The sequence below is a fragment of the Rhinatrema bivittatum genome, chromosome 11 (assembly GCF_901001135.1).
Source record: "Rhinatrema bivittatum chromosome 11, aRhiBiv1.1, whole genome shotgun sequence".
NCBI lineage: Eukaryota > Metazoa > Chordata > Amphibia > Gymnophiona > Rhinatrematidae > Rhinatrema > Rhinatrema bivittatum.
This window is the reverse complement of record NC_042625.1, coordinates 23,407,620-23,421,574: the sequence shown is the minus strand read 5'-3', so window position 1 is coordinate 23,421,574 and position 13,955 is coordinate 23,407,620. Positions and strand designations below refer to the sequence as shown.

The 13,955-nt window shown below is 42.1% G+C and overlaps 1 protein-coding gene across 1 annotated transcript in view; it reads left to right on the top strand.

Moving 5' to 3' along the window:
- Window positions 1-2,122: 2,122 nt before the first annotated feature.
- The window catches only part of PPTC7 (PTC7 protein phosphatase homolog), a 55,962-nt gene continuing 44,129 nt past the window's right edge, over window positions 2,123-13,955 (top strand). Inside the window, exon 1 of the mRNA XM_029619215.1 lies at window positions 2,123-2,554. Coding sequence (XP_029475075.1) covers window positions 2,353-2,554 — 202 coding nt within the window. The 5' untranslated portion in view covers window positions 2,123-2,352. The remainder of the gene's footprint in view (window positions 2,555-13,955) is intronic.

The following is a 13,955-nucleotide window of genomic DNA, read 5'->3' as shown; positions in this document are numbered from 1 at the left end:
TTAAAAGATACATATAAAGATAGAAAAACTTACATTCCTAATGAAAGTTGAAATGGGTCCAAGAAATCTGTCTGCAGTCTCAGCTCCAGAAGTCTGACAAGTAATAACGATGCTGACATCCTTACGGCTTTGCTCATTTTTATAGGACTTTTCTTACACTGCTTGAAGCAGGAGTGAGTCTCCCTCCCTCTCATTGCTTTTATCACAGTTCAGCACATCTGCTTCTCAAACCTTGGTGCTATTTGGTGTTTGTTTCTGTGCCCTATTACTCCCAGTTTCTTATCTGACTTTGACTAACAGTTCTCATGGGTTCGGGGCCTAAGCATTTTTTAGTATAAACACCTGCACAGCCCTTAGAAGCAATAATAACCATAGTTCCCAGAGACATCTAGAGAGGACTCTCTAATCATAACAGCATTTGCAGCAGGTGTCACAGCAATCTTCCTTCTCTGAGGCTTTTCTTTTACCTAACAGTTCTTTTACTAACATTTTGGCCAAGTGTGGCCAGCAATTAGACAAATCCCCATTACAGGTCAGTGAGCAGGGGACAGAAAAACCATTCAGCAGGCCTAGATTTAGGCACAGGCAACTGCCTAGGGCACCAAATTTTGAAGGTACTAAGCACTTGGTCCAGAGGACTCTGCTCATCCTTCCTTTAGGCCTATGGCACTGTGCCCTCCTTGCTCTATGGACCTGCCTATAGGCACCAAAATTTTAAATTCAGTCTTTTAGCTGGTGGAGGCCAACAGCTGCAACTGGCAGGTTAGGGTGAGAGAGAGAGAAAGAGGGGGAAGATGAGCTGGGGAATGAGGTGAGGGAGAGTGCCCCAAGGGAGGAGAGGATGAGCTGGGGAGGGAGTGTTGAAAATATGTGTTGGGGTTATCACAATAGGGGAAGAGACAGAGTATTTGGGGGGGGGGGGGGGGGGGGGGAGAGAATATGTAGGGGGAAGTGGTTTGCTGCCTTATGATTAGGGCTTCTGGTTTTCAAGGATTTTAATATAGCAGTCTGCATAGTCGAAGAGCAGCTGCAAATAGGACTGACATCTTTCAAATCCTTACATTTATAACAACCAGATACTACTGTGTTGCTACAAAACGTTAGCACTACCTGCAGCTCAAAGCTCCCCAATGGACCCTATATATTGCTAAAATAAAATAATTGAAAACCAGAAGCCCTGGTGCACTATAAGTGTACCCCTGGGGGAATTCTGCACCAACTTTAACATTTTGCATCTTTGAGTAAGATTCTTTTGTTTTGGAAGACAGTGATTTTACTGTATTATTTTGATATAGTATGACAAATTTTAAAATATCGTGCACATAATTTTAAAATTTGCTACACAGAATTCCCCCAGGAATAACAACCTGCATTTAGTTCCATTTAAATTTTGTGCTGAACTAAAGGTCAATAAATAAAAAATTAGGTGATCCCTTTTTATGGCACTAATAATTAATTTCTTAAATAACTTCTGCCAGCTACACTCCCTACTCTCTCTTCCTCAGGCTGAAAACAAAATAAGCAAGTTATTTAAATCTTCGAAGTTAAATTCTGTGCATCCAAATTTGAAAGTACTGTCTTCTTTTCTGAGATAAAAAAAATAGCAAGATGTCACATTTTAAAGAAAAAACAGACTTTTGGAAGTCAATTATGTCTTCCTCGTTCCTATACATCTATGAAAATAGAATACTGCCAAACGGAATTTAAACTGAAGCCCTGGATACAATACGGGAGGTCACAGGACTGAGCTCGGGCCTACTTGGCTGCCCTGGAAAGGTGACCTTCCTCTGATAACCTTGAGATGTACAAATGACCTCTGGATCGCAAAGAAGGCAAGTACCAGTGCAAGCCGTCCATTCCATGCCTTTGGCTCCTTACTAATACCCCAAGGTCCCTTCCTCCGACAGCTCGTCGCCACCGTGTCCTGCGACTACCGAATTCGGCAAAGAACAAAGGGAATGGCGGGGAAAGGAAAATGCCATGGGCTCTACAACGGCAGCAGGGTCAGCATTCACTCAAGGGTGAAGGGTCCTACTAAGGAACCTTGTGACGTGGGCCCGACGTGCGCCATGACGCAAGAGCGTTATGAGACTCCAGCCGAGGCGCGGTGGGCGGAGCGAAGGCGAGGGGTGGGGGGGCCTGGCTCCTGGCTGTGCCCGGAACACGCCGGCGAAGGCGGAAGATGGCGGCGGGCGCGCTTACGTTGCTGCAGTTGCGGAGGAACCGGCTCTGACAGAATCGGCCCAACCCTCTTGCCTGCTTCGTCGTTATCCCTCGGACGGTCAACGGCCTCGGCGCGATACGGTGTGTGAGAGAGAGAAAGAGAGGCGCCTCCGTCGCGCCCTTGTCGCCATGTTTTCGGTCCTGTCCTACGGCAGGTTGGTGGCCAGGGCGGTCCTCGGCGGGCTCTCGCAGACGGACTCCCGGGATTACAGCCTGGTGACGGCCAGCTGTGGCTTCGGCAAGGACTTCCGGAAGGGCATCCTGAAGAAGGGCATGTGCTACGGGGACGACGCCTGCTTCGTGGCCCGGCACCGGACGGCCGACGTGCTCGGTGAGTCCCCTCCTCCCTCTTCCTGTGCTGGGGAGGCGAAGCGGGGCTTCAACTGTGCAGGAGCCCGGGCGGCGGCGGCGGCCCCCCGTGTGCTACCGTGCGAGGGCAGCGTCGCCCGGAGCTGCCGGGGCCTAAGGAGTGACTTTCGCCCTGTCCCGCAGAGGGCACGGGCGAAACTTTCTGCCCGCTCTCCTCTCAAACACTGGGGGCTGCCACACGGGGTTTGCTTTAAAAGTACGAAACTCTGAAACGAAAAAGAAAGCCCCATTGTCGGGCAGTGCCTGTATCCTGGCGGGCGAGGAGGCTGATCCCTTTGATATTGACCCTGGCCGGCAGGGGTCACTATTTCATTTGCTCTCTCGAGACCATGTGGATCCCTATGATTAAAAACAAAAAGGTCGGGCTCCCTGGAATCTAGAAAGTGATTGGACCTCCCCTAAAATTAGACTCTCTTTATCAGCCCAAGTACAAAAAAACTTAAATGAACATCAGAAAGCTACCTATGTGATCTTTAACTGTTTTTTTTCCTTTCTTTTTTAGGCGATCAGAGGGGGATTTATTTGGAAGGGGTGATGGTTTGTTTGGGAGGGGGAGTTTGGGGCTGTTATTGGTATATAAATGCAGTAATGAGTTTTCCTAATCTGTATATTTGCCTTAGAAGTTGAATATGATTTGCACACTAGTAAAAGAGATTGGGACCTTTCATACCAAACATAAGTTTAATGCTTTTGGTGTTTAACTTTTAATTTTGACAAATTTCTGTAACTTACATGTTGCCATACCACATGAACCCTTAGAGGTCTCGTTTTTTTTGAGTGCCTTAAGGTGTTTTCATCTGTAGTAGAAGTAAAGGAAAGGGATATGGATTATTTTTTTAAAGCTATGGCCCTAACAGACACAAACTTTGAATATATTGACATGGGAAAAACTAATTATTTTTTAAAACCGTAAATGAGTTTGCTCCTTCCTCTCAGGATGAGGCATCTTAGGTATATCTCATGTACTTGCAGCCTTTTCTTGACAGCTCAATGTCAGCTAGTATGTTTACAAAACTAAATGCCAAGTTCTAACTGGATTAAGTTTCTTAAAAGCAGCTAATGTTTGAATATGGGTGTAGTAGAACACAATGAGAACAGTCACTCCCATCTTATGTAAAAAGCAGTTTGGACACACATATTTTGAAGGGCAAGTGAAAGTGACTTCAATACCTTCTGACTCATTTTCCAGCTGCTAATAATTTCCATATTTAAAAAAAAGTTGTAAAAGTGTTCCAAGGCATTCTAAATTCTTAGAGTGTGGCTCACCAAAACACTCTTGGAATGCATTAGTTTTTTTCAATTAATCCTGACAGAAATGTAATTCTATACACTATGGTTTGAAACACAAATTGTGTAAGCCAAGGTGCTACCCTTTTTGCAGTTAATAAGCAGACATTCAGTTATTGTGTCTGAAGTCACACCTGCACATTATACAAGTCAGGTTTTTCTTTTTTGCCAGCTACAGCAGTGCTTTTGTGCAATAGTAAGGTGCATTCCAAAATAAAATATATATTCAAATCATGTATAAATTTGGCAGGCACTTTGTGGAAATACCCAAAAGAGATGTACTTTGTTCCTAAGCATATATTGCACTGAATAGAATTACTCAGCTGCCCATTATAGCCATAGATATAGATATATTCTGCATTTCAGTCAAGATATCTAAAATACCGGTATATTTATGAAGAACTCAAGGGGGGGGGGTGTCCATTTATGAATATGTGTGATATTCTTTCCTCTGTATATTTTGAGTGCCTGATATCTTTCTGGCAGTTGTACTAAAATCTTCAAAACTTCTTGGAACTAGTAGAATCCCTGTGCACATTTTGGCATGGTCCTATGACTGTTCTTTCTTGATTCTATGACCTCTCGTTAGGACCATGCTGGGTCAACCTTAAAGCAATCTGTGCTTATATGGTAGAAAGGGGAGATAACTTCATATTTAAAACACACTATGATCAAAGGCCATTATTGGCCTACCTACATAGTAGATGATGGCACCCAACATCCAGTCTGTCTGCCTTCATATCGACTTACCAGTTCCATAGCCTAGGGGAGATAATGAATTCTAACACCACCTGGCTGTCTTTCAGCAAAGCTTCTGGGAAGTGCAGTTCATGTACCTGAGCTAGAAGAATAGTCATAGAATTTTAAAGTTTTGGCCCTGCAGTCCTTCTGCTCCTTTTGGCTTTCAGCTGAAACTGGAACCAGCTGCCGAAGCAGCTTATGGTGAGAAGGATTGTGGGGGGGCAGTGAGAATCTTTCTGCCATCGCATAATGGTGACACCTAGTATCCACACTCTGGCATCTGCTTAACTGATTCTGAAGGGAGCCATGTCTGTGGCTGCTAGCCGAAGACGGTCTCTGCAGTGCCAGGTCTAGATGGGGCAGAGGCTATAAAAATGGGGAAAAGCTCTGCATAGTTGTGTATGAAAGCTAATGTCGTCATAGTCCAACAGGGGCTGGTTCCTATTGAGCTGGAGCAGGAGGAAACTACAAAACAAGATTGGTTGGTTTTGTGTGTGTGCCCCCCCCCCCTCCCCATTTTTATATTTGGCATGGATACAAGTGGAAAGCATTTAACCTTTGACCACCTAATGATGATTAATGGATTTCTTTTTTCAATATTTTCCTGTTTGTTAGTAATATGTTGTAGTCCTTCTATTTTCTCTATCACTAGCACATTTTCTTGTTTTGGGCTGTATTTAAATTACAGTCTTGAACTTTATCAAACACAGGACACCACCTGGAGCAGGGGTGGCCAACTCTGATCCACAAGTGATACAAACAGGCCAGGTTTTCAGGATATCCACAATACATAGAAATATAGAAATGACTGCAGAAAAAGACCATCCAATCCGCCCATCAAGCTTCTTAAGGTAGTAATTGCCATTCTATGCAGGTTACTCCCGAGTTTCTCTTAAGGGTCATAACTGCTGCTCCATCCAGTTATCCCCAAGCTGCCTTATAATGCATAAAAATTGCAGCTAGCAAAATTTTTTTATTGGGTGGGGAGTTGTCTTGAAAATTGACAATGTTGCTTACACCCCCCCCTCTGTTGTATGCAAATGTCATGCATATTCATTGTGGATATCCTGAAAACCTGGTCTGTTTGTAGCTCTTGATTATCAGAGCTGGCCACCCCCTGACCTAGAGAGAAAGTGGTACTGCAGCTTGTGCAAGGGTCAGACAGGTTTTCAGCCGTTGGGAAAGTAGAATGATTTTTTTTAGCTTTTCACCTTGTAGCATAGAGACTATGCCATGTTGCAGATTAGAAATAAAATTAAAGAATAGAATGAAAAGTACAATTTTAAATGTAGCAGAATACATGGAGATCCATATTCAAAACATTTAGCTGGAAGTTATCCAGGTAAATGAAGAGTTGGGCACTTAGCCAGCTAAATATTAGCTGGCTAGAATTTAGCTGGATAAATTAGGGGCATTTCAGGGACATAACTGTGAGGAATTGAGTTAACCGGCTAAGTTGTCTGGCTAACACCAGTATACAGAGCTGGCCCGATAACTTAGCTGGCTAAGTCTGGTTGGGCCAAAGAGCTGTCCTGAAGTTAGTTGCAGCTGGATAAGACAAGTTTATCTTTCAAACTTCAGGATGTCTCTTTGGCCCAATCAGACTTAGCTAGTTAAGTTATCCGGCCAACTCTGTATATTGATGTTAGCAGTGCTTGTTAAGGCTTTTTCTTCCAATGTTATGAAGTTAGTGCTCATGTTTTCCTTGAAATTTCAACGAACTACATTGTCCAAGACCAGAAGGGTAATTTAGGGTCAGTTTGGAACTATTTTCAGTACTATTATGGGTCAGCCAACAATTCCTGGACCATTAGTATGAAAAACTGCCAATGTTAATTATAGCAAACCTGCAGACTACCACATGAGCAACTTACTGATTAGAAACTGGGACTAGAATGCAGCTCAGATGAAAAGTTTCCAAATTTTGTGCTAGCAGATAAACGTACAGGAAAGCTAACTGGAAGGGCATATTGAGGGAGTATCGCTGGTATACATAAACTAGAAAAGTTAAGGCTGAGTAATAGTTTTACCCTTATCAAGTTTTTTGTATTACTATAACTATAAGCCCATTCTAGAAACTATTACTATTATTACTACTGCTGCATATGATCTAGATTCACAGGTTAACACAAGTAAGAAAAATGTTAAGAGGAGGAGTATAGTTCTGATGTGTGTGTTTCAGGAATAGTATGAGCTTAAAAGAAAATTGTGTTCATTATACATGTGAAAGCAAATGAAGTTAATATAACTAGGGATAGATATCTGAATCAAGTAAACATTTTACTTTTAAGTTGCTGTATTTGATATTCCCCAGAATGCTGGGAGTAACGATGATACATAGAAGCATGACTGCAGAAAAAGACTATATGGCCTATCCAGTCTTCCCATCCTCCTATTTAATTTAGCTTTATAAATTCCTATCACTTCCTTGGAGATTCCATATAGTTATGCCATACAATTTTTGTCTCTACCACCTCCACTGGGAGGCTGTTCCATGCAACCACTACCCTCTGTAAAGAAATATTTCCTAAGATTTCTCCTGAGTCTACCCTCTCTTAACCTCTTCCCATGACCCCTCATTCTAGAGCCTTCTTCCTGTTGAAAGAGGCTTGCCTCTTGTGTATGGAAAACTTTGAAATATTTAAATGTTTCTATCATATCTCCCCCTATCTTGCCTTTCCTCTAGGGTTACATGTTTACATCTTTAAGTAGTCTATCTCCATAGTTTTAGAATGAAGACCACAGGCCATTTTAGGAGCCACCCTCTAGACCGACTCCATCCTGTTTATATCCATTTGAAGCTGCGTTCTCCAGAACTGTACACAATATTCCAAGTGAGGTCTCACCAGGGACCTATACATGGGCAATATCACCTCCCTTTTTCTGCTGACTATTCCTCTCCCTATGCAGCCAAGTATCTTTTTGGCTTTTGCTGTTGCTTTATCCACCTGTTGGGCACCTTAAGCTCATTGGATGTAATCACCGCCAGATCCCACTCTTCCTTTCTGTTAGAAGAATTTCACACCTCCAGTACTGTACCTCTCCCTTGGGTATTTGCATTGTAACTGCATTAAGCATTAAATCGTAGCTGCTAGATCGTGCCTCATGTTTTCCACACCTTCCTGGCTGTCCTCCCTGTTACAGATTTTGGTATTTTTGGCAAAAAGGAAAACCTTTCCAGACAATCCTTCCACTATGTCACTCACAAGAATGTTGAAAAGAATGGTCCAAGCACCAGTTCCTGAGGTACACTCCCTTCTTAGAGAAAACTGATCAATTATTTGAGTGACCAGAAAGCTAGGTCAAGGAAGAGTGCTAGATGCAGTGTGCTTGGATTTCAGAAAGGCCTTTGACATGGATCTGCCTAGGACACTTATAAATAAATTGAATGCCCTTGGTATGGGACCTAGAGTGACTGACTTAGAAAATGGCTGCATGGGAGGCAGCAAAGGATAGTGGTAGATGGAGATTCCCTCTGGTAAAATCATGCTGCCTTGGGTCTTATAATCCATTGGATTCCAAAAACTGCACTATTCTGTTTTAGCAACGATTCCATTAATTTGCTCACCAGAGAGGTCAGACTAACCAGCCTATAATTCCCTGCTGCCTCCTCACTAGTATGAATAGGACCCCGCATCTGCCTGTCTCCAGTCCTCCGTTAACTACTCCTGATGCTAAAGAAGAATTGAAAAGGTCAGCAAGCGGAACTGCCAGAAGAGAACTTATAGAACCCTTGGATGTATCCCATCTGGCCCCATCACCTTATCTACTTTATTTAGTCAGCTCCTCAAAAATGCACTGTTCCAAAAATCGATTGAATCCTGCTCCAGAGCCTTCCACAGTGAACACAGAAGAAATATTTTTTAAGCAATTTTTCTTTTTCCTCATCAGCCTCTACATATTCCTCCCCTTCTTTGAGTCTCACAATGCCACTTTTGTACTTTCTTCTATCACGAACATATCTAAATAGTCTTGTACCCCTGCTTTTCTGTATTTGCTATTTTTATTTCCATTTGAATCTTTGCATTCCTGACTACTTTCTCATCTTAGTTTTTTCCAGATACTGTCGCCTGTCTTCCTCTTTCTGTGATCTCTTGTTTATGAATGCTAACTTTTCTCCCCACCTTTTCAGCTACTTTAGAAAACTATAACTATTTACTTTCCCAACAAATGAGTTGCCCTTATACCTCCTTTCAGTTTTGCCCACTGCTCTTCTACTTCCCCTAAATTTTCCCATCCAGGTAATGAGCCCTTGAGGTACTCCCCCCATTTTTAAGAAAGTAAGTTTTCCTGAAGTCTAAGACCCTCATCTCTTGCGCTGTAATACTGAACCACACCATCCTCTGATCACTGGATCCCAGAAGATCTTCCACTACAACATCAGAGATGCTGTACCCCATTGGTAAGCACCAGGTCCAGTATCGTGTCCTCCCGTATGGAGTCTGTTACCAGCTGACAAAACAATTCTCCTTGCAGAGAATCCAGTATCCTCTGCTTCTAGATGACACTGGAGTTGGGACGCCCCAATCAACATCAGACACTGATAAAAAAAAAAAAAACCACACACAGAATGGGATTTGATTAGTTTAAGCATCATATGTAATTTTGTTATGAAATTGAAATTTGTCTGGATGTGCATTTAAAATAGGAAATTTCATTTTGGAAATAAAATGAAAAATGAACAAAATTTCATTTGTTTTTGTTTAAAAAAAAAAAAAAAAAAAAGCCAGTGGAAGCCACCACAGAAATCACGATGCTAAAAAAAACCAAAACCCAACAAAGTCCCACCAAGCCTTTTCCCTATCCTGTTTGCCCACCTGGACCTCCTGCTCTGCCCCCAGCTTACCTGCAGTCATAAGGATCTTCTGTGGCCAGGAGTGAGCTCCAGGTGCTCCTGCTCCACCAGTAGGTCTTGAAGTGACATTTTGTTTTCTGGAGGTACCTCTTTACCCTGGCAGGGCAGCAGCTAGAGATTGCCCCTGTCCGTGAAGATGCTTATAGTTGCAAGTAAAGTCGGGAACTGGGGAAAAGGCCCAGCAGGACTTTATTTCATCTTTTTATATAATCACAATTTTTGCAGCAGGGGCGAGTGCCCCAATGCTGGCTGCTACTACCTTTAAAAAAAAAAAAAAAAAGTAAAAATGAAAGGGAATGAAATCCCCCCCCCCCCCCATCAATGAAACAAAATCAAAATGAAAAAAAATTCTGCTCAGGTCCAGAGTTCTTATGGCTGCTTCCTATGATAAAGGGGACTTTTATGGGAGCCTTATAAACAATTTCACCTTCATTATAGCAATATTTTGGAAGAGAGTGACTGTTTCTTTTAAGGGTCCCCTCCTCCTGTTCAGTACTCCCAAATTGCAATGCACTTTCCTTTGCTTGGCCCTGTTGGCAGCCATTCTCTCTCTTTCCTGGATGCAGAGATGTAGTGCACGCACACTTAGCCTCCTGTTCTCTTACCTGCACAAAGCCACTAGGATTCTAAATGCTACTTCCCAGGTACCAGCCTGATAATCTTAAGTGCCAATGGCAAACTAGGAGACCATTTTTAGGAATATGGCCTGTCTGAATTCTCTCTATTGAGTGGAAAGAAGGATTAGCTTAATTGTTGAGAGAGAAGCACCGGGGGTGGCCAGTAAAAAGAGGCATGTAGGGGGGAAATGAGAATTTTTTAAAACTTCCTGACAGTTTTGCTCTTTTTTCCTCTAAGATACCAACATTTTGCTTGCATTCAGGCCGATACAGTACATTTGGATGTGCGTTTTTGATGCACTAGCTTAAGCCCTTATTCAGTAAGGGGTAATAGCGCGTGGAAAACGCGCGTCCAACCCTCCCCCCCCCCCCCCGAGACTAATAGCACCCGCAACATGCAAATGCATCTTGATGGCCCTATTAGATATTCCCGCACGATACAGTAAGTAAAATGTGCAGCCAAGCTGCACATTTTACTTTAAGAAATTAGCACCTACCCAAAGGCTGGCGTTAATTTCTGCCAGCACCAGGGAAATGCACAGAAAAGCAGTAAAAACTGCTTTTCTGTGCACCCTCCAATTTAATATCATGGCGATATTAAGTCAGAGGTCCCAAAAGTTAAAAAAAAAAAAAAAATTTTAAATGGGGCCCGCGGCTTGTGGGTTGAAAACCGGATGCTCAATTTTGCCGGCGTTCGGTTTCCAAACCCGTGGCTGTCAGCAGGTTTGAGAACCGACGCTGCTAAAATTGAGCGTCTGCTGTCAAACCCGCTGACAGCTGCCGCTTCTTTTTACCACGGGCCCTAATTTAAATTAATTTACTGAATCGCTCGCACAGGAGAGTCGGTGCTCGCCCGCTCTCCCACGATTTTTACTGTATCAGCCCGATTGTGTTTGAGCTAGATATCTCATAAGAATAATGAAGACACAGTCCATTGATGGAAGTGTTCCTATTTAAAGTGGCATTAAATTATTTACATTTTAAGTGCAGGCAGTCAATAGCTTTGCTTCTGATGGGGGTGAGGAAGTTGCAGAGAAGTAGTACTGGTTTTTATATAAGATTTAAAAATAAATGAGTGCTGCGACAATGTAAGGCAGGATGTCCCAAACTGAGGCTCTTCCCACCAGTTGTCATCCACCTTTGACCCAGGGCCTGAAGGAAAATATTGCCATTGATTCCTGGTGATGGGGGGGGGGGGGGGAGAGGAGGGGAAGAGGAGATTGGGCTGTGGAGGGTTAATAGAGGGAATGTAAGAAGTGCTTGGGAGTAAGTGAATGAGCTGGGATGGAATATGAGAAAAGGGAGAGGGTATGGGGAATGAGTGAGGAAGGCCTTGGGGTGAGAGGATCAGCTGGGGGATGGGTTATTTTATTTTGATGATGACTTAAATTTTTATATTGTATTTTTTAATTTTGATTCTAAATACCAAATGAAAGTTATTTGCAAAGGTGATTAAAAAAATTGAATAAACTAAACTAGTAGAGATTGGGAGAGGAGGTCCTCTGGAGGGGGTGGACAACTGAAGTGCAGAGGAAAGTGAGGAGGTGTGATTGTTTGGAGAGGGAATACATCCCTGCTAACATGTTTTGGTTGTCCCCTAGGGTCATGTGAATTTTCAGGTGCTACAATGGGGTCATATTGGCTAAGTTGGAGAGTCCTGATATAAGATTTCCTTTGCCTTTTACCTAAAGAAAGCAAATAATAGTTGCTCTGATGCTTTCTGATATGTTGTTTCCTGCCTTGGGAGAATTCCTTATTCAAAAAGGCAAGTAATAAATAAAAAAACAGATATACAAAGGAAGGAGAGGAAAATGTGTCTGCTTCCCAAGGCAGGAACTTGGGTGCATCTGGACCATGTCTTTTGTACTTTCCATTGCTTCATTATCAGTTGTCTTCAGGGCCCTGTTTAGTGCCAAGTTTGCTGCTACCGCAGGTGTGTGCGGGCATCTACAATACGAGCCCCCTTCTGATAGTGTCATGGCATCTCCTCCGTATCGCTAGACACGATTAAATAGGGCCTGACTAACATTCCATTCTGTCCCCTGGAACAATTGCAGCACAAGTAATTAACCAGAACTAAATGGCACAAATTAGCCTTCAGCAGATTCTGGTCCTGGAGCTGCTAGTTGCTTCTCTAGCGAATAATGCAGTAATCTGTTTTTTGGGGGGGTTTTGTCTTTGAACTGTTGTACTTGGACATTCTTTTGGCTTAAAGTGTATTCTTACAAACATCCATTTGATATATATTGCTTTCAAGTGAATGGATATGGATTTTAAACATAGCGCTATCTCAGTAGCTCTGCTGCAGTTATGTAATTGTAAACCCTCGGTATGTAGTAACACTGTTAGGCTGACAACATAAAGGGAATTCAGAAAGCAAATCTGTCTGGATTCACTTAGTCTTTTTTTTTGTCTCCACAGAGAGAGAATGGGAGAAAAGCCTTAGTAAATCAAGCCCTAAGCTTGGTGCGTTTTATTGGATTAATTTAAAACTGTAATATACAGTAGTAAACCTAATTCTGCTTAAAGATCTGTGAACGTTTTAGGTAGTTGGCCGTATGAACTAGTAATGGCAGCTGACTACCGTAAAAGTCTTTCAAACACGGTGGTAATGAGAAAGTTACTTGCTGTTTGTGCATTTCATTTTTTCCCATTTGTAGTGCAACTGTGTAAATCATGTCACTTTTTTTTTTTTTTTGTATGGTCCCAGCCCACACACTCCCACCCCTCCCATCCACCTGGTGCAGTGCTGTGGTATCGCACTTATGTTGTGATACTTGTACTACTGGGTGATGTCCCACCCATGTGCAGTGATAAGGAGAGCCCACAATTTGTGTGCATAAACCCAAACTCAGATTTCTTAGGAAGTCACAGGGTTAACTTTTTTTTTTTTCTGAGTTGCCCAGGACTAAAGATAGATAGATTTTGTATAAAAGGGGTTATGTAAAATCTAAATTTTTTTTTTGAGGGGATAAATAATTTGCTAAAATAAAATCTATATGTAATTTTTAATATAGCAGTACTGGCAAGATTGTTTAAAATATCAACATACCTATTTCTTGGCTCTGGTGCTATATCTGTTGGTCTTCCTAGGCTCTGCAATTTCTTCCCCTAATACGTCAATGTGTACATTTTTGGAGCTGGAAATATACATTTGTTAATGCACACCCTCTGTTAAAAAGAAAAAAAAAGCCTTCCCTGAGGCCAGTATTCATTTTGTGCTGCAGTCATACTGAGACTTTTGCAGTATTATGCCTGCATGGAGTTCTGAAGGGGATCAGTACAGCTAGCCATCCCCTATTGCTACTTCGATTCACAATAGTGGGAGTGACAAAGTAGGAGGAGCTTTTAAAATCATCATACATTAATATCCTTTGTAGAGGTAAATTCTAAATTGAAGCAAAAGAGGGACTTTTGGTTCTGTCAGATGGATTATATAAGCCTTGCTAGTGCTGTTGCTTCATGTTGAATGTTACAAATCATAGCCATTATAGATGTTGAAATCAGAGGCTTCATCTAGTGTTAACCAGTAATAGTCTTGTACAAAGGATTCATTTTTATAGCTTTATGGAAAGCTGATTTATACATTTTTAGAGATGGCTTTGAAAAGAATATCGCTCAAAGCAATACAATATAAAGAACATTGGTTTTCTTGGGTTACAGCTTTTTGCTGATTATAGGATGAGTTAAGTTGTTGCTTTCAAGGATTTATGAATCTCCCTTTCTATCACTGCTTTAAGAACAGATGCTTAAAAGATTGCACTCATATTTTTGGAATGAGTAGCATTTAGTATTGATGGGCTATGTTGAATCTGGCTGTAACTTGCTCTCAGATTACAAAGCTCTTGTCAAAGTCAAATCTA